The sequence below is a fragment of the Scophthalmus maximus genome, chromosome 5 (genome assembly GCF_022379125.1).
Source record: "Scophthalmus maximus strain ysfricsl-2021 chromosome 5, ASM2237912v1, whole genome shotgun sequence".
NCBI lineage: Eukaryota > Metazoa > Chordata > Actinopteri > Pleuronectiformes > Scophthalmidae > Scophthalmus > Scophthalmus maximus.
Window position 1 is genome coordinate 6,288,336 of NC_061519.1, and position 20,876 is coordinate 6,309,211.

General features: G+C 42.2%; 1 protein-coding gene across 1 annotated transcript in view; it reads right to left on the reverse strand.

Moving 5' to 3' along the window:
- LOC118311204 (cadherin-12-like) overlaps window positions 1-20,876 on the reverse strand; it is a 64,564-nt gene that overhangs the window by 12,276 nt on the left and 31,412 nt on the right. Inside the window, exons 3-9 of the mRNA XM_035634831.2 lie at window positions 19,179-19,303; window positions 16,797-16,966; window positions 12,868-12,987; window positions 11,181-11,348; window positions 10,903-11,090; window positions 3,171-3,424; window positions 2,156-2,292 (exon numbers count right to left, since the gene is read on the reverse strand). Coding sequence (XP_035490724.2) covers window positions 2,156-2,292; window positions 3,171-3,424; window positions 10,903-11,090; window positions 11,181-11,348; window positions 12,868-12,987; window positions 16,797-16,966; window positions 19,179-19,303 — 1,162 coding nt within the window. The remainder of the gene's footprint in view (window positions 1-2,155; window positions 2,293-3,170; window positions 3,425-10,902; window positions 11,091-11,180; window positions 11,349-12,867; window positions 12,988-16,796; window positions 16,967-19,178; window positions 19,304-20,876) is intronic.

The window sequence follows — 20,876 nt, forward strand, 5'->3', positions numbered from 1 at the left end:
CTTCAAGCACTTCCTGCAGAAGTCTATGAGAAATCTCTAGTTCCAAGTCTTCTTCAGTACAACAAAACGAAGATGGCGCTGGACAACACGCTAAACTCAAGGCTCTTTACTGAGTCTAGATCCTAATATAGAAGAGCTGCTGTTGCAGTGCTAAATAAACTGTGTAATATATATATTTTTAATCTATAATGTTCAACTTTAGAATTCAGTTAGTTCAAAGGGAGTTTTTTCATTTTATTTATTGGGACCATGAAGTTAAAACTGCACTTTCCAAACATTGAATATTTTTATCAGAAAATATCCATATTTCAAAGTGTTCACTCAATAACACCCATCTCAAGGATTAATGTGAGCACATTAACACAACACAAGCAGGTTGTGTCCCTCACTGTTAAACACAAAATATGAAATACCACTTTCTGTTTATTGATTCCACATTACCGATCACTTTACAACATAACGTAATGTAACCCAAGAGATGTGGCCTGATTTTACGAGTTTCGTTATGTCTGGAATCTGTTTAACTTTAAGATTCTCCATAAAGTACAAAAAACAATCGCACTTACTTATATCACATGGCAAATTATTCAGACAAACCAAAAATTATGGTGTGTTCTGTCTGTGTCATCCCAGTTGTCAACACCAGTTTTGACCAGTAGATGGAGTCAGACACTCTCCAACACGGATTCAGAGGATTTGCATTGTTGCTCAGCCTAATGAGGAGGGGGTGTCAGATCTGTGACTTGACAGCCCACCGCCTCCTTGAGGAGCTGACAGCGGGAAATCGTACGGTGCATTCACTGTCTCGATGAGTTGTTAAAATGTTTTTTTGCACCACAGTCGCTGCAGCTGTTGGGGTTAGTCATATTCAGCGAGAGTCAAAAGGTAGTAGAGTAAGCCTCCTTCAAGAATTGAAATGATTGCAATAGTCTGTCTTTGTTTTAATTGTGTGCCCAGCACAGCACAGCACAGTTGTTTAATTTGACAGTGAAGGAGTGTGACAGTGGTTTTAAGGGTTTCAGCCCACTCACTACAAAATACTTTTCCTCTCTTGTGGTGAAACAGTTTTACTCTTCTCCCGCTTGAATTTGAATCAGTACGTGATAGGATCCAAAGCGGATCCCTGGAAGTCTGTTCTCCTTCATGGTCACGTCATCCATCAGTGGTTAAGTTTAGACTGGCACTGATATTCAATCTGTACCAGGATATTTTATCTTGATCATATGGTTATGTTTTCATGTCATGGGCTGCTAATATGGGTCCCAAGAGAGTTTGTCCGAGGGTTTCATGGTGGCCCCACGTGTTTGCCATATGGGCTTTAAGTGTGATCTAACTGGATTTTAGTTGAGGCCCAAATGGGCAATTTATACGAGACCCATGTGGGCCCCACCTTTGTGCCTTGCAGAGGAATCTGACTGGGCCTCAGGTGGGGCCTATTTGGGCAGCATTATGGGTTCCATGTGGGTTTGTCCGTGGGTTCCACGGTGGCCCCATATGTGTTTGCCCATGTGGGCTTCAAGTGGGATCTAACTGAGTTTTAGGCGGGCCCCACATGGACATGCTGGTTGGGATATAGGAGCCGACTGACTCGTCAACAAACATGGCCGCTCCTGTTTCAAGGGGAGCTGTTGGGCTTGACTTATTTGTCCTTTGACAAAGTGGTTGTCTGTAGAATTTTGCGTCAATGAGTAGGGCGACGTGAATGGCACGAGTAGCCGAGGGCTCGGCAGAGAGTGAACGAGGAAGCTACCTAGCTTGTTAGCCCCAGTTAGCACAACCGCTTTGGGTAGCTTTCCCATTCATTCCTGTCTGACTCTTTTACCGTCAACAGTTCATGTTTACCTGCGTGTGTGTGTTTGTTCAGATGAGGTTTGTCAGAGAAAGTTGAAGGAACAACAGGCAAATAATCGCGCAAATGAGCAAATTGTTAGACCAAACCCGCGCAAGCAAAGCGACGCGAAAATTTGCATTGCGTCCGTTGTGAACACAGCATTACAGTAGTTGTTAAGCATTTGAATCACATGATGGAAAAGCAGGAAATGAAAAGGAGCTTAAAATGTATACAGGACATTTGATGGATACTATGAAAATTTAAATAACTGTGTGCTTGTTTTGGTCGCACCGTCAAAGGGCGTTGGTGCTGTGGAATACTTACTGACTTTGGTTGCCACCACAGTGATCTTGTGCTGGACAGCTGTCTCTCTGTCCAAGTACTCATTGGTTGAAATGGTTCCCTCAACAGTGTCGATGTCAAAACAGCTGTCCGACTCTGTGTCCCATTCAAGAGAGTACCTGCAGAGATGAGAGCAGCCCACATGGGAGGGGAACGGTTTAATGTGGTGAGTTCAGGAGATCACATTAAAAACATTGACACAGACAGTGAAGGACAGACAGGAAACAGAGTGAGAGAATAGAGGATTGATGCTCAAGGCGTACAGTATGTCCCAGCCCCCAGAGCAGGAGTGGGGCCACTTTTTAGCCCAGGAGTTTAAGGCCGAAGACTGGCCCACTTTTTCCATGGTGTTGGAAATTGAATAAATGAAGCAACAGCTCTGACTATCGTGTAGTTTTTATTTATAATATGTTTAAACAAATGTATAGAGGTTAAATCATATTACACAAAGTCAGTGATCTTTAAGAGAAGATAAACTAATGGGACAATTTTCAATGTTTTTTTTCCGACCGGCCCAAAAGTGAAGTGAAAGTGAAGCGGCCCACCGCGAATTCTCCCGATTCTCCCGATTCCCGAAATATATTTTTATATTTATTATTAATGTTTGTTATATGTTTTCTAAGTTAGTTGCACTGTAACACGAAGATTTTCATCCTGAACACAGGAGCTGATTTGGCCATTTACAGCAGAGCTATTCAACTTAGTACATTCAATTATTTATCACATTTGTCCATTTTTAAAGATGCCTTACTGCAGCACATGTTAATTTCATGCTATTGAAATCAAACCATCGAGCTGTCAGGACAGTAGTATTCCAGGAAGGATTCCCTCAAACGCTGGCCTACTTGATCAGTACAGCCACAGAGATTATTGTATGAGACTGTGAATAACCATTGTTAAATATTGACACAGAATCTGCATCAAACAGTGTTTGTGTTATTGTGCAGTACAGGCTGCGGTTAATATCGTTCCCACAGAACAATGAGGAGTTTGCTACCTGACCGCGCTGCTGCTGGCATCCAAATCATGGGCGGTCACTGAGCCGATGATGGTCCCCGGAGGCGTGTCCTCGTACACCTCCATGGAGTAGGAGGGCTTGGTGAAGACGGGCGGCTCCTCCATGTCCAGCACACTCACCTTCACGGTCGCCGAGTCCTTGAAGGGCCCCAGGTGGAGGAAACGGGGCTCCAGCTGTGTGTTGGACGCCTCGACCTTGAAAGTGTACGACTTCTTGGTTTCATAGTCGAGAGTCTGCAGAAATGGAGGGACATTGAGGGATTAAATGGGATTAATATATATTTGAAATGGATATTTTAATAACCACTGGTTGGAAAGTTGAACCTCATTATGAGGCTCTGAAGAGTTTGTCATTGATGTCTTGTCCACAAAAATGAAAACCAACACTTGTTTCCAAGAGTTAAAAGTTATTATTATATTGACTATTTTCCTTTTATCGAGGCATTTCTGTAAATTATTTTACCCCCAAATCTTAATGAATTAATACATTCACAACCGCTTCAGATCAGTGTACACATCGTTATCAATAACTGGATACTAAAAAAAGAATCTAATCATATGACTTTTTGCATGTCAATATCACTGATGAGAAATTAAGCCCTGTTCCTCTGCGCTGATCATTGCAGATGTAGACACACCAGAATTCAGATAGTGAAAGGAATTGTAGATTTATAGTAATTAGAAAGATCATTTAGATGGTGATCCTTGTCAAGGGATATCAACTATCACAGCTCACAGGAAGCTCAGGCCTTTCACAACACAATTACAAGATAAGCATCATGTCATCTTCACATAATTGAAAGATAATGTCTCCTTTTGTCTTTTTGTGGATGCAGTGTACCTCCAAATATAGCTGACTGAGTCTAGATATTGCCTTTATTTGACCTGGTCTAACCACAGACTGTATATAAAGATGGACGGAGTATGCATCCATCCCCAACACACACACCGTTTAACATTTTCCTTTCTGCATTTCAAGAATGGTGCCGGGATATCCTGCCTTTTTTGCTGCATAGCAACCATGACTGCACCTTGATATATTAATTCCTCACAGTGGGGACTTCAAAGGGCAGCACGCTCGGTTATTGATGTCCAATCGCCCACTGACTGATTTGGACACAAGCAGATGGGCGTTCACACACCTATCTTTTGGTGAACGCACCGGAGCGGGATGCAGGAGACCGACTCTTTGATATGGTAATGTGGCCGCAAACTGTACCAAGACACATTCATATGCACATCAAACTCAGTTTGTCTCACCATGCTGAAGCCAATCCACATTCCTCAGCTTGACAGCTGCTCTCTACTGTACGTCAGAATAAAACCTTCTTCAAAAGTCTTCTTCAAGTGGAAGAGGAGACTAAGGCCCAATCCCATTTCTCATTTTTACCTCTACCCCTTCCGCTAGAAAGGGAGGTACAAGGGGAAGGGGTTGAAAATCTACCCCTTCGAAATGGGAAACCCCTTAGAATGCGACACGTAAGCAGACGCGACGAAACAGCAGTTGATATTGTTACGTATGTGGTACAAATATACCGCTGTTTTGCGACTAGCGTTTTTTTTTGTGGCTTTTATGAAGAAAACGCCATAACACATTGAAACGTCAACGAACAAAGTTTGTCACACAAATTTGTGAGTTTCTTTGGTCGCCCTGGAGATTTTTTCAGCCGACTTGCCAGTCGCCCTTGCCCTCCCCCTCGATGCCGGAGGGAATTGAAACACCCCTACCCCTACATGTGAACGTGCAAAACCGAGGGGCCGGGCTAAGGGGTAGTGGCAAGGGGTGAAATGGGATTGAGCCTTGAGGATCAGCAACTGACCATCGCAACAAATGCTGCTGAGGAGGCTCTTCAAAGCTGAGAGCTAAGCACACACACACACACACACACACACACACACACACACACACAGACAGACCCAAACATGTGCAAATAATCTCCAACCTACACAGACACACATTTGACTCCTCTGCTTTCATCCTCTCACTCCCTGTGACCTTGTGGGAAAGAAACCAACCGCCGTTTCCCACATCGTACTGTCTGTTGATAGAAAACGCAGATGAGGAGACAAACAGTGGCGGACGTGCCCGCGCATCACAGCTTCTATGCGTGTGTGGAAAACCTGCGCATCTCTGTGAACATAGGTCAGGGGGTAAATAATTCAAGCCACCCGTACCAGAGGCTGTGGGTTTGAGTCCTGACCTGTTCAATGAAAACATTTACAACAACAAAGTGAGAAACAAGCTTTCTCCAAAATGGCTAATGCCCCTTTAACTTATTATTAGATAGCTGGTCAAACACTCTTTTTCTCACTAACTTTGTACATTGTGTCACACATTGTAATTGGCCTCCTGTGCTCACTGACGTGAGCTAAGGTGAAACCCATGGTGGATTTTTTAAGTTTGGTCCAATTCTCAAGTTTACTCAAAATTACAAGATGTAATCCTCTGGTTTTCGTGTTGTGTTTTTATTATTGTTATTATTATTTCCTGTAAAAATTGATCGTCCTTCCTATTGTCTTTTCCTAACCACTATTCCTTCACCTCAATGGAAATCGTCATGAAGGAAAGGTGTAAAGGAGAAGTCATAGGACTTAGGAAAAAGAGAATCCGACTCCACCTTCAGTAAACTTCGTTATCATGTGACGGTGGATGCTGTTGATGCATCTGTCGTGGTGAATGTAGTTTTTGTATTTCTGAAGATGAAATACAAAAAACATCTTCTATGCGACTTGGCCCCATGAATTCTTCAAGCGTGTTGATTCATGCTAAACATGAACAACGCGGTGACAAATATTTATTCATTACCAAGGTTGCAATTGAAATACTAAAACAATAATATAGGTTATGAAACTGAAAGGAAAAGGTTGTGACATTGCGAATGTTTGCTTTCGCTCCTGTCCACTCATATTCATCCACGACACAGTGTGACATCAGATTTATATGATTCATATGCAACTCATGCGTATGCATATCGCGTTCGAAGGGGTCTCTCATTTACAAGGGGTAGATTTTCAACCCCCTGCCCTTGTAACTCCGTTTCTAGGGGCAGGCGTAGAGGTAAAAATGGGAAATGGGAGTGGGCCTTAGTCTCCTCTTACACTTGAAGAAGAGAGGTACAGTTCCAGCCGCGTGGTTTTATTCTGATATACAGTAGAGAGCAGCAGTCAAATTTTAAAAGGATTGTGGTGGAGAACCTGTAATTGGCTGCTCCGGTCACAGAAGATATGACGAGATGAAAACATGTGTCCAGTGTGAGTCAGTCTGATGTATAACATTTTTGATCACCAGCCAACCTGGCTAGTAGATTTTTAAAGTTACCAGCCAATCAGATTTGCCACTAGCCAATTTTTTCCAGGGAAAATAAACCAGATTATGAGTGCCACTGAATACATTTAAAGCTACAGTATGTAATATTTAGAAGAATGTATTCACAGAAATTGAATATATTGTCCATAATTGTGTGTTTGTATATGTATAATCACGATATTTTTTCATCAATTTTGAATTAGTTAAATATAGTTACATTAGGTGGACGGACCTCCGCGTAAGTCTCCATGTTAGCTACGTCGTGTTGTGCTGCGTTCCGGTTCCACTGCGACTCGGGAGGTCGGAAAAAATCAAGTGTGAAATTTTTCATATTTCTGGCGGCAACTGGCGGTAAAGTGAGCATCCGACAGGGGACATTTTATGCCAGCGCACCGCTAATTCCATTTCCCGTTTCCCACGGTTGGAAATTCAATGCAAATGCGACGTATTCTGGACCGTTTTCTGCAACGTATTTAAGGCTGCGTTTCATTATACCTCAGAACCGCTCAGAACTTGGACCCCGGAAGTCGGGGTGATGATTATTTTCCGACTTCCCGAGTCGCAGTGGAACCGGAACGCTGGACAACACGACGTAGCAAACATAGCGATTTACACAGAGGTCAGGTCGCCGTAATGTTACTATATTTAACTCATTCAGAGTTGCAGGTGATTATACATATATGAACACAGTTATGGACAATATATTCAATTTCTGTGAACACGTTCTTCTAAATATTACACACTGTAGCTTGAAATTGTATTATTTGCGTTGATGGCAGGTATACATTAAAATGGTAAACATATATAAATTGTATTTGTTTCTTGGTCAAATACGAGCTGCTCACAACCCGACAGCCATTTAGAATTAAAAGTTCTGGTTTTCTTCTTTTCCCCTCCTCTTTCATCTACATCGCCTTGTGTCTGCAGCCTTCCCCTTTTGATCTTCTTTTTCTTATACTCCAGACAAATATCTCAACATGTTTCCTTTTTTTCCTAACTAACGTTAACTTTAAAACGTGTCCGTTTCAGCGTAGCTCGCTCGTAATCAACACCATGCGCGCTACAGGCAAGTAGCCGATGGTCGTGTGAAACGTCACGTCAACGTGTTCATGGGAAATGTAGGATTAGTTCTACAAGCTGTGTTGCCAGATAAAGATTACGTTTCCAAGACAAACACACATTTGCTTCATTCATCACGAGACAAATTGGCTAGTAACTTCACAATGTTATCAATTGTCAATTTAAAGCCCCGAGCCTAACAGCCTCTGCTGTTCTTTTCATGCCCCAGCGAGGGACAGTTAGTATTAAAGTTAGAGAAGACTCACCCGAGCATGTGAGACTTGTGAAGCTTGTCAAACACAAACCTGGTAAGTTTCACCAAATCCCTTTCAACACGTTCCCCTTTTGAACAATGACTCGAAGCACAAGTGACATGCTCCTCTGGAGTTCTGGGCACATCAAACTCTCATGTCCTCATTATATAACCCTCAGGTATGTCCCTAGAAGTCCACCTGCACGCTGTGGCTCATTTTCATCTTTTGCCATTTGAATGAGTAGGAGAATTTGAAGTAGGTACTAAATGCTAAATCTGTTCAAAGACACAGAGCAGGACAGAAGTCACAGTAAGAGTCAGGAGAGGAGCTGCTCTCAGAAGAGGAGAGTCTTCAACATCGAGAGGGACAGGTTTTTAGTAGCTTGTTCCACCGTTGCGGAACCAAATAGGACTACAGCCTGGACTGTGATTGACCAGAAGGGGCGTAAAGCCTGTATCATATGGTGCAGGAGTCGCTCTGTAGGCAAACATTATGATAAGATGGCCTGATACAGTACGTGGTGTAGTTTGCCCTCCGGTGTAAAAGTCTATATAGCAAACACAGCTTGAAATTCCCAGCTGATACTATAATGATCATTTACAGTTAATTCAGCTGTTATTAATATGTGTCTATAGGTACAGTACCACGTGCATGTCTGTGACTTCATTAATTTCATAAAATATATGCAAGATGCAAGATCCATGAATATTCCCTTGGAAATCTGTGAAAGGGTAAAAATGAAAAACACCCTATCTCACAAGTTTAAAGCTACAGTGTGTAATATTTAGAAGAGACCGGAAACGGAATCAGCGGTGTGCCACCATAAAGTGTCCCAATGTCGGTTGTTGTTTAGAAAAAATCAGTTACATTGTTTTTTTTGCGTAAAACTTCTGACAATCAATCAAACAAACAAACTACAATGGTGCCCAACAGAGCGTATACCTCTGTCAGAGCCTAACATTCTCCTTACAAAAAACATATTTGAAGCCAAATTGCACACACGCAGAGATATCGCATTTCAGAGATTCAGTGGAACTGAACGCTGTGGTTCACCAGGAGCCAGCGTCACTCGTTTCTCTCCGCTCTCCCCTCATAAGGGGAACTGAAGACTGTTTTGTGTGCAGCAGAGTGTGTTAGCATGCCTGTGTGTGTGTGTGTGTGTGTGTGTGTGTAAAAAGTCTGATCTAGCCTAATGAGCAGGTTCAGTGGAGGGTTAAGAGGCAGATTGATTGGGATCACAGTCAGATCAGCACATTCCTCCCACTCTCACGCCACTGGCAGCACATCACCAGCAACATGCCAATGACTGCAAAATTTCCTTATGCTTCTAAAGTCTTTTACTTATTTATTTTTGAATCATGAGGCGATACAGTCAGAAACTATATTAGTTTGTGACCTTTTTTCCCCACAATATTTTGCTATTTAAGCTATTCATTTGCTATTACACTCCGGGCTATGGAGCTGCAGGTATTGTTACTCAGTCAATGATATCAGCGAGGGTCCATGATACTGTGCTGTATCCAGTGTGTGTGTGTGTGTGTGTGTGTGTTTTTGGTCATAGTCCTCCTAAATGCTGTTTGACTTGTCCCCAAACGCCAGTCGATGCTGTTTGCTGGTATTGTCGATGTATGATAAATTCAGGATTAAGTATATTTTACTCAGCCTCATAATGGAGCAGCAGTCATGACTTACTTGTCATCTTGTTTTTTTAAAATAATGAAAAAAGCACTGCTGTGACTTACTAATTCCAGTAAATTTTTCATTTTTCTCATTTTTGTTGTTGTTGATGATTTTACTACTCCTATCGGGTCGTACAGTATGTGAGAGAGACGCACTAACCACGAGTCCAAAACCCCTGAGTCGTAGCGTCTGTCGCTAGAACGAACAGACAGCTAGCAGACCATAAAGAAATATTCATAAGGTCATCCACTAACTGGAAGGCTGATGGTTCACTTACATTCCTAGGGAGAGACACTGAATCCCAAATTGTGATGGACAAGTGCTGGATATGGAAGTGCTGTATGAATGTGTTTGTGAGGGTTGAAGGACAACTATGAGTGGTTGTTAAGATGAGAGAAGTTCTGTATGAATCCAGTTCATCTTTTCCATAGTCATTGATATCAGCCCCATGGTTATGGTGATGTCTCGCCTACTGTACGGCCACATCACAGATGTATCATGTTCTTTCTAACGCAGACCTTTCATTGTGCTGCTCCATAGGAAAACTGTACCAATGGCAAACCACAGGGAACCTCACACACAGCAACCTCAGACACAGGAACTTCACACACAGGAACCCCACACACAGGAACCTCACACACAGGAACTTCACACACAGGAACCCCACACACAGGAACCTCACACACAGGAACTTCACACACAGGAACTTCACACACAGGAACCTCACACACAGGCAACCTTACACACAGGAACTTCACACAGAAACCTCACACACTGGAACTTCACACAGAAACCTGACACACAGGAACTTCACACAGGAACCTCACACACAGGAACCTTAATGGTTTTGTTAGTGACAGATGTTGTTGCTTTATCCACACTGTGATGTTGAGCTCCAGGGAACAGGTTGCCCACCTTCGAGCCATCCCACTGCCACCAAACCAACCAGCAGTGACATCTGAAGGATTATCTGTCCCATCTAATGTATGCTTTACCTTAAAAATGTGTTTCACTGATGATAACACAGATCAACAGAAAATTTGAACACTTTCATATTTTAAGTGTTCAAATAGTGGCTGGTCAAATGCCTTTTTCATTTCCCCTCTGTTTAAACAAGTCAAATGAGACATACTTTGACGTCTTTAACTTAATGCATGCTTGTAATCCTTTCAAATTAAAAGCCCTCTAGCATTTCAGTGGACAGAAACACTGCATTTATTAACAGGGCTTTCATTTTGGAAGCATTTGCAGGCATTATTCATTCGACAACAGATGGGCGGGATTAAAGGACGACAAAGCAAAGTGGATACACACACGCATAGTGATTGAAATGGGACATTAGCACTCGCCTCGCTCTTTCTATCTATGTCAGCTGTACAGTACGAGTGTTCGCGCTATTAATGTGTACGTACCTTTTTCAAGACTACGACTCCCTCTTGACTTTGGCCACTCGAGACGATGTCAAACATTTTGCCCTCATCTCCCGGAACAATGGTGTAATGAACCTCTGCATTACTGCCGGCGTCCAAATCGTGGGCCCGAATCCGACCCACCGCCGAGCCAACGGTTGCAGACTCTGGCACCCGAAGGTGGAATATACCTGAGGGGAGGACCAACAAGCCACTCAATGGTCCAGTGACCTGTCCGAACATCACAAACCAATCAAACATCTCCAATGACACGTTCTCACTCTTAGCAAAGCGCGGTGGGTTGTCGTTGACGTCGCTTAGCGTGATGTTGACAGTGGTGGTGGATGCCAGCCCCCCCAGCTGACCCCCCATGTCCTTGGCCTGGAGAAGAACCTGGTATTCCTCTTTCACCTCGCGGTCCATGTTGGCCAGTGCTGTCCTGATCACTCCTGGGGAATGGCGAGTGGGGGAGAAGTGGGGAGTCACACAGAGAGAAATATATTCTTCATGTAGTCATCTTTACTCCAACATATTGCACAGTGAAATCATTATCAGTATTTAGCGGCGCATTGCATTTGAAGGAGCAGGTTCTGTGGACTATTTTCATGTCACTTCATGCACAGTGACATTGTGTCTGATGTTCCATTTGATGGTGACATGCGCTGGACTGGAGAGAGTTACAAAATGCCCTTTTGGGTTATTTTGACTCTTACTGTGAGCATTCATGAAAAACTTCTCTGCACTGAAAGACTCCTATTTTTCCTGCTGAACTTATCCGCTGTTTTGAAGAGGATTCTTGCAAACTTGGGCTCGGGCCAACCCGTGCCTGCCTACTCAGATTAGGTCAACATGGCATTATACAGTATTAGGTCGGTTATTGTTATAGAGTGAGGTTCCGGGAGTGAAAATCCCTTTCCCCAAATGTCAATGGAGAATATCTCCAACTCTGAGTCGGAGGTTGAAACTGGAACGCCTTATCGAGTTGTATTCTTACTCAGAGGGTCGGAGGAACCTGACCAACCCTGACTTCTGAGCTTCGAGATGTAATGGAATGCAGAATGAGTTACTGGTACCCGCTGCTTCCACTGAACTCTACAGTCGTTACACTATATACGCTCACAAAACACAGGCTGTAACACATCACAAGAGTCTGGTCAACAATATAAACTCTACAGTGATGATGATGAAGGTAAAGTAGTTGCTTCGCTCTTGAAATAATCAGCTATCGTCTTGTAACACTGCCTTTTTTTTCAATTTTTTTTGCTCCAAATAAAACATTTTATGGTAACGATCCATCTCGTAGCTTATTGTCTTGGATCCAGGCTTAAACCTCTTCATTTAAGGGTTTTATGAAATGTCAATGAAGTTGGACCTATTCAAAAAGTGGGCGGTCACTGTTGCGCTCTATTGTCTTCACTTCTACAGGTCGCGTCTGAATAAACCTCAAAATAATCACACAAATGATGACACTGGTCCCAGTCGCTGATCATCTCCTGACACTATTTCCCTGGTTTGACACTTTCCCAACTAACACCACCTTTGTTTCAGACTCAGTGGTTGATGCCGCCTGTGCGCACTAAAAGAGGCTGGATGTTGGGGCACGTTGCTCCTCGGAGGGAGAATCGAACATGACACCCCATGTTCACAGCGATTAGTTCTCCGCTGATATGACTGTGGAAGGACTGAAAATCTTTACGTCCCTTTGAGTGGCTGTTTCAGCAAGCAGGTGCAGGGCTGAGGAGGAGCTGCCTCTCAGAACCCCTCCCTGTGTCATGACCGGTTGAATTTCACGCTTTTGTGAGAGAGAGAGAGAGAGAGAGAGAGGGAACACGGCTGGGAGCGTAAGGCTGGAGGTTCACGGAGAAGTCACGGTTCTTTTATTCAAACCGTGCAAGTAACTTTTGGTTTACTGCAAAAGTTGGAATGGGAAAGTTGGAAACACGGGTCACGTGTTGCGGTCCTGCTCACCGGTCTTGGGGTCCACGGAGAAGTAGGGCTGTCCGTGAAGGACGCTGTAGACGATGCGCGCGCTGTTGCCATAGGTGGGGTCATCTGCGTCGGTGGCAGTCACCTGTGTCACGTAGGTTCCTGACAAACACAACACACAAAAGTTATTTTTTATTATAAGGCAGCCGGATGAATCATGACGGGAGCAAAGGAGGGGGTTAAGTGACATATGATACAAAGAGCAACAAAGTTTGTTTAAAGAAGAAGTTTGGGTGAATTGTTGACACTCGGGAGACTGATCAGTGTGATTTCTTTTATCTGTGACTCTTCCACAACCTTGACCCACTGTTCATTATTATAACCATGATGATGAATGTCCACTAACCTGAAGGAAACACTAAGCTTAAATAATATACTTTCCTAAACCGAACTAGGTAGGTTTTGTGCCTCAGGGTATTTTATCTCCTGCACATTTAAATTGAGATAAATCTATGACTGCAACAGGTAATCGATGAGTAATCGACTACTTGACTAATCGCCAACTATTTTGTTAATTGATTAATCGGTTCAAGGAGATTTATGGGGGAAAAATGTCAGCTTCTTTAATATGAATATTTTCTGGTTTCTTTGCTCTATGACAGTAAACTGAATATATAACACGCACAAACTCATTTGCTGATCAGGATCAGAATAAATTCACTGAGCAATAAGTAAAAATCCCTCGTCGGCCTATGTGGAATTATAGGTTGGTTATCTTTTTATCTCAAGAAAAAGAGTATTGAGATCAATATCTCATGAAGAGGAAAAAACGTTGTTGTTTGAGTAGCTCATAAACATGAATATGGCGATGGTCTAATCATCAGTGATGTTTCATCACCAGTTTTCAGTGAAAATGACTCAACAACTGCTATTTAATCTATAACCAGAAACCAGCAGAAACTACACACATTTTCCCTTCAGACTCACATCCTCTGCTCAACATTCAACATGTTCAATGTTGAACTTTGCATTATACTGTATGTTGGGGATAAGGGCACTAAAATAAACAGGATAAATGGGCCACTGTGAAAACACAAGATCAATAGTGTAAAGTGTAAGTCAGCCACTTCATAACAACAGCTAGTTAGGAATGATTTTATAGGTAGAGCTGTTTCGAGAGAGAGAAAAAAAATGGACATCTTTCCCTTTCTGTACGTGGAAAATGATTCTTGCTTGTTTTTATTCAAGCGTCTTTAATGTGATGGGTGTTTTTCTACAGAAATAATTATTTTACTCTGTTAAACTGAGCAAATATTGTCTATTTAACAAATGAAACTAAATCTATAGCTGTGATGTTGTTGGGCCACATACCAGCATCAATTGTAATGTTCAGATTAAAACTGAGTGGGAGGGAGGGGATTTAGATATGTGGGAGCAGGCTCTACACCCTCCACTGCCCAATTATGTAAAGCCAACTCTGGGAAATTGCAAAATGACATAAACAATTGAATTTGATTTCATAAGAGGGGACGTCTTAGTCTTAACTCTAATAGATGGAAAATAGCCCAACTCATACATTATAAGCAAAATATTCCAAAAAAAGAGAGTGAGAGGGAGTTTATTGATTTGACTCTGAATCAAGCGCTATTCGTGTTTGGTATCCTTCCTGGAAATATTCCAGAAAACAAATCGAGCTATATTTTAAATACATGGCAAAAAAAAATAGTTATTACAGTTTCCTTATTAAAACAGCAGGCATTGATCCATGGAGAAGTGGGCAACGCTGGTTCAGGCTCAGCCAGAACAAGGCGTCTAAGATTAAATTTTTTCCCTTTAAAAAATTATTATTGCCTACAGCAAGTGAAGTCTGTCAGCCGTCACCTCCGTGTCCGTTAGTTGCCTTGTAACTAAGTTGTAAATTGACTGAATATTAATAAAGAAACTGCACAACTGTACAACTGTACAACTGAGCCCAAAACATGACAAACAAAACTGCTGAACTTGTATATACTCTACGACGAGTCAGCAACTCTGCAGAGAATTCAACCACGCCACCTCCTCCCAGCAGTGGACTTCTCATAGGCAGGATTATGCTTTTATTACATGGACGCTTGTTGCTGTTTGCTACCGCGGCTAATCCGCGGCACCGCTTGCTGCAGTATTTCAGTGCAACAAGAGATGCACCAGGGTCAACGCTTCTCCCCGAGCACTTTGGTCCTCAGCTGAAGCATTAACAGCTTATGGCATAAAGACCTTGACTGTTAAATTACCTCTGTGTAATGGTATTTAGCTGACAGATGGGCCACTAAGTCTGGCTTAGTGTGTGTGTGTGCCACAACTACAACTTAATACGTCCAAGCACAGTGAAAAGCAGCAAGCTGAACCAAAACAACGTATTTTAATGACAAATAATGAACATATGTTATTCTTTACATTCATTTCTGTAAGAAAACAATAAGAATTCATAAAAGCCACAAACAAGACAAATTATTACTTACTTACTTCTAAATGCAGGCAAAGATACGGAAGAGTATTAGGGCCAGGCATAAGAAGAAAAAAAATGAGGGGGAAGATTTTTTTATTTATTTAACATTTTGAGAATAGAGTTGAAATACGAAAATTAAGTTGAAATAGCCCTAAACATCCTTGTTGTGGTACCAGTTCAGCTGCCGAGTTAACTAATGTTAGCAAAGCTACGCTAGCTTCGGTAACTGCACGCCTTTATTTATTAAGAGTTGTTTGCAATTGAACATTATCGTGTCAGGACACACATTGACGTTCATGTGCAAACACCCGTTGTCACCGCATCGTTTCTTCCAGATTCAGCCTGTCAAAAATAATATCGCTACTTTACAACTTGGTTAGCAGCTAGCGTTAGCGAGGAAACTGGCTATCAAAACATCAACATGCAATGGTTGTTTGGTGCTGCTGAAAAGTGCTTGCGGGTCACAATTTTTGACTTTATTCTCGACATTTTGGCTTTATTTTCAAAGTATTTCCCCTTTATTTTCGAAATGTAAGATTTAAAAAAAATCCTCCTCCTCTAATTGAGTACAAAGAGGAGCAATGGTTAAATGCCAACATTTCCATACTAGTATACTTTTGCAGTGATAAAAAAAACTAAATGGTTTGGTTTCCAAATGTTTTGTGTATTCTGATTTTCTTCCAAGGCCTGGGAGTGATGGCTCAACTCAATGTGTCATACTCCACCAGCCCACCTGATTTCCCCAGACTTTACTCCTGGTTCTACATCCACCTGCTCACCTGCTTTCCCTTCCCACCCACTGCATCGTCTTCTTTCCCCTCGTTTCCCCTTGTGCTGTGACGCGTTTTTCCTGTATTCTGCGTCCTGTTGTCCGTTACCTCCTGTCTGTCTGAAACGCTGCTCAACACTAGTTCTATAAAAGTAAGTTCCCATCGGCGTGTTGCTCTGAACCTGAGTGTGATCAGGCCCCGGTGTTGGCACATTGGGATCTTGAAGCAGCAGAAACTTGGTCTGAAGTCAGTGGTGCAGTATTTCATTGTTATTTTAAGACGTGTGATCAAAGTTGTGATACGTACAGAGTGCACAATGTGTACACACGGCTTGGTACACACACCTGTGATCTGCACGTGCTTTTCATTTTGGGCATGAACTGAGAATTGAACTTTCTTATTTCCTGTCAAATAGCCCATTGTCACGGCATTAAACTTTATGGATTCTACTGTCGTCCATTTCAGTTCGGATAACTGTCTCAGAGCCCACAGCACAATTATAAAGCCAAGTTCCAATGAATTACTCTCATCGGCAAAGACATCAAACAATTTGTCCTGGATACTTCACATGTTGTGCCTCTTCTTTCTCAGTGACCTCATTGTTCTCCTTTTTGGGGAATTGAAGTGGGCCATTAAATATTTATTCTGTGTACAATATAATGGTACACACAGTGAGTCTTCATATAAGTGGCCTGGTCTCTTCCTCGTCGTCCTACCTGTGGGGGACATCTCCGGGACACTGGCGCTGTACGGTCCCTCTGGGAACCGTGGCTCGTTGTCGTTGATGTCCTGCACCTTGATGATGAACTCAGACTCCGGCTCCAGCGGGAGGCCTGTGTGGACGTCGACGGCCTGGGCCCTCAGGGTAAAGTAGGACTTCTCCTCCCTGAAAAACATTGCATATAACAAACCCACTGAATATTTCCAAGCAACAGAGATGACACAATAGAGACTGCAACTGCGCCGTGATTTCCTCTGACAGTTTTCTGTCAGAGGAAATCACTTCCCTAATGAGATTCAGACCGAGTCCAACATATTTGTACTGTGATTACAAAAATTTGTAAATAGTCATTGCCTGACATGGTTGAGCCTCCTTATAGTCAATATGTGGAGCATTTGTGACTGAAGTTCTGTTCCCCTATGTTACCTTTAAAAGACCCTCTCCCCTTTTTTTCTACTGTGCTCCACGGGAGAGGTACGTAGCATTGTGGTCTGTAATTCTCTTGTTAGGTTCTGAGGTTTATCTGTCACCTTAAAGTTCAGTTTAATGTGGTGAAATGTTTTTAATCATTTGATTTGTGTAGGGGTTTTATGACCAACATTGACTGGAGGATGTTTAGATTTTTTCTTTCCATCATCAGTGAATAAATGTAGACCACCTCCAAAGATTGCCGCGGTCTTGGTCTCTTCATTACACAACGCAGACAACGATAGATTCCGCTGGATAGAAAAGTCTAGGTGAGTCTGATATGTTTGTTTGATAATTTAGTATGCCCCACAAAGGATGTTTAAGAAATTGAATTGAATCAATTTGCTTTGAGTGATGGCTGCTCGAACAAAGCAAGTGAATATTATCAGTTGACATTATTTAACTTTTAGCCATATTTAACTAAGAATTGCTTTCCCAACTATAACCACCAGGGAACAGAGTTACAATTGTCATCTTCTTACCTCTCGAATAGAACCTTCTCTGCCCTTATATGCCAGTTCCCCTGTTGCCCATTTCAATTGTGGGGTTCCTCAGGGGTCCATTCTTGGCCCATTATTAATTTCTATTTACATGCGTCCTCTCGGCCAGATCATTCAGAACCATGGTGTCTCCCATCGTTGTTATGCCGATGACACAGTTATATGTCCCTCTTCAGTCCAGTGATCCCAAGCAGTAGCTTAGACAACCTCCTTGCCTGCCTCAATGATGTCAAATGCTGGATGTCGCAAAACTTTTTAAAATTGAATGATGCTAAAACCGAGATCATAGTCACTAGTACAATTAACTCTCCCAGTCGTGTTCACAGCAAGCTTGGTTCCCTCACAAAAAATATGAAGCCGGCTGCCAGAAATCTTGGGGTAAAACTTGATGCTGCTCTCTGCTTCGATGCTCAGTCATGCTTCTTTCATCTTAAAAATATCTCGAAAAATCCCTTCTTAAAACATTCTTTTATAGCAAAGCGTTTATTAATATTTGATTAATTGTTGGTATGTATCATCCCTCCTTGCCCTTTATGATACCTCTAGGTTTTTTTGTATTTTAATGCATTATTGTTGGTTGTGATGTTCTTGGTTTTTATCTGCTGTTTTTTCTGGAAAGCACTTTGTAACCTTGTTATAAAAAGTGCTATAGAAATAAAGTTTATATTATTAAAAGTGTTTAACCAGACCTCACCTACAGAGTATTTGGAAAAACACTGACAGGATACCCTTTTTTTTGGACACATATGAATGCATGTACAGTATGAGGATGTTAAGCTCCTCACTCGTGGCAGATTGCCACTTCACCTGCCTCCACCTGTTTCCCATTAGCTCACCGCTTCGTCTTATTAACTTGTTAATCTGCAAATTATGCAGCGTCTGTCAGGAAGGAATAACATCAAATGATGCACCTTCAACACGCATAACTGGACATATTTTACTCTGATATACACAGATTATAATTATAATCAAAGCCAACGTTGTCTGCATAACATACTGTGTACATACACATTATTGAGCTCGAGCTGGAGCTATATTTGTGTGCATGAAAATATATAAAACGTAACAACGTTGCAAAATAATAATAATCCAAGTCCCCAGTCCAATTTCTGTTTCAAAAATCCCCATAGATTTTCTGTGTGTAGTTTGCCTTAAAATTTGAATAGCATAGGCAGTCACTGGAGGTGGAATAATTCACACAGAATTGCTTAAGGCCCATTCCGAGACTAAGGGCCTCATGTACTATACACATAATATATTATAAACAGGGATACATTATTGATACTACTTCCGTAACCAGTAGCTATAGCGAACTCCGAGATGAAATATGAATATATCCATCCTGATGATGATCAATCTGTGATTAGAAACAGACTATTAGTGTATTGTTATTATTGATGAGTACTGACCTGTCCAGCCCCACCAGCGCATGTATGTCTCCAGTAATTTGATCGATGGTGAAGATGGACCCGGCTCCTTCTCCTGACAAAGTGTACTTCACCGCATTGTCTCCGTGGTCCATGTCAGTGTGGAGCTGTAGGGACACACACATATGTGGCTCCGACTGTAGCAGCGATCCGTCACAATAAAGCATCGTCACTGCCAAGGTCAATGTCATTAATAATTAATGTGTAGAAAGGAACCTGCGCTGTTTACGAAGAGCTTTCATTTAAAAAAGAAAAGGTTGAATATGCAGACACATTCGATTTACGTGTTATGTTGATGGTGGACACATTTCACAGTTTATATATTTTTAAAAATATGTATATAAATAACATATAAACAGATGGGAATACGGGAATAAATACTGTAAACTACATCAACTATAAAATAATAAATAAAAACAGCATTTGAGAACACTTTATTGATCCAGGTTAACCATGTGAATATGTCAATTCATTGTGGTAATTTGCAGCGTTCGTGGTCTTAATTAAATCTTTTTAAAATGTGTCAGACAGTGAAAATGAATGAACAGTCAGGAAATATGCAGCCAAATAAGTTTTTTTTACCTATTACTGCATAGTTCATAACCTATTACAGAAGCACATCTTTACTAGCTTCTTACCATGTCTGTCTGCCAAAGTAAAATAAGTTTTGTATGTCTCAGAATCCAAGGTCGTATATGTTTAGATTAGCTACAGCTTAGTACGACCAAGATGCAACCACAGACTGTTACAGTCTACAGTTCCTGTAGACGCCTTTTAGAAAATACGGAGCCCCGGAGCGGACATAGAGAGAGATGTAGTTTTGCGAGATCTCTCAGAACTTTCAATGTGCTTCCGGGTCAGTTCGGCAAACCAAACACATTAGCGGAGTAACCGGACTTGGTTTATAATTTCTTAAAGACGTTTCACCTCTAATCCAAGAACCGAATAAGCCTCTTGGATGAAGGTGAAACGCCTTCAAGAAATTACAACAAAGTCCAGTCGCTCCTGATTCAACACTCTTGTGGGGTAAACTATGACCTGGATGAATGAGAATCTCCATAGGCACAACAGCGGAGTGCACACACTCGTGGCAGACAGGTGAACAGAGTTTTATTTTGAGATTGGCCTCAAATATAAAGACACTAATTCAGTGCTTGGTAGTGGAGACGCAGTTTCGACATAAGTGGGAGAGGTCTGAACTATTGACGCGAGTGGACACTCGTCGCAAAGTGTCTGGTACTTGCCAGTCCTGGTTAAAATCTTGAAGGGCCCATATTATGCCCCCATTTACACAAGTTACATTGGTTTTCAGATGTGTGCACTACATGTCTTTGCCATTCCATGTCAAAACACCTCAAGGGTCAAGCCACACAGCACCCTCCTCTTTCTGTATAAACAGCCCTGTGAGACTATGGTCGATTCCAGTGCTTTCCTGCTCACTCCTCGCCCGCCTCCCTTCGTGTTCCGCCTCGCTCTGCCTCGCTCCGCCTCGCTCCTCCCCGGGTCTGCAACGCAACTACGGTGTTGCGCTACCATGACAACAGTCGCACGTAACAAGGCACATACACGACGTAGTAGACCCGGGAGGCACAGCGAACACGTTCTCCATAATAACACAGAGCACAAGGGGCTGGGCGATAGAACGTTAAGGACATCCCGGCCTGCCGAGCTCGCGGCCGG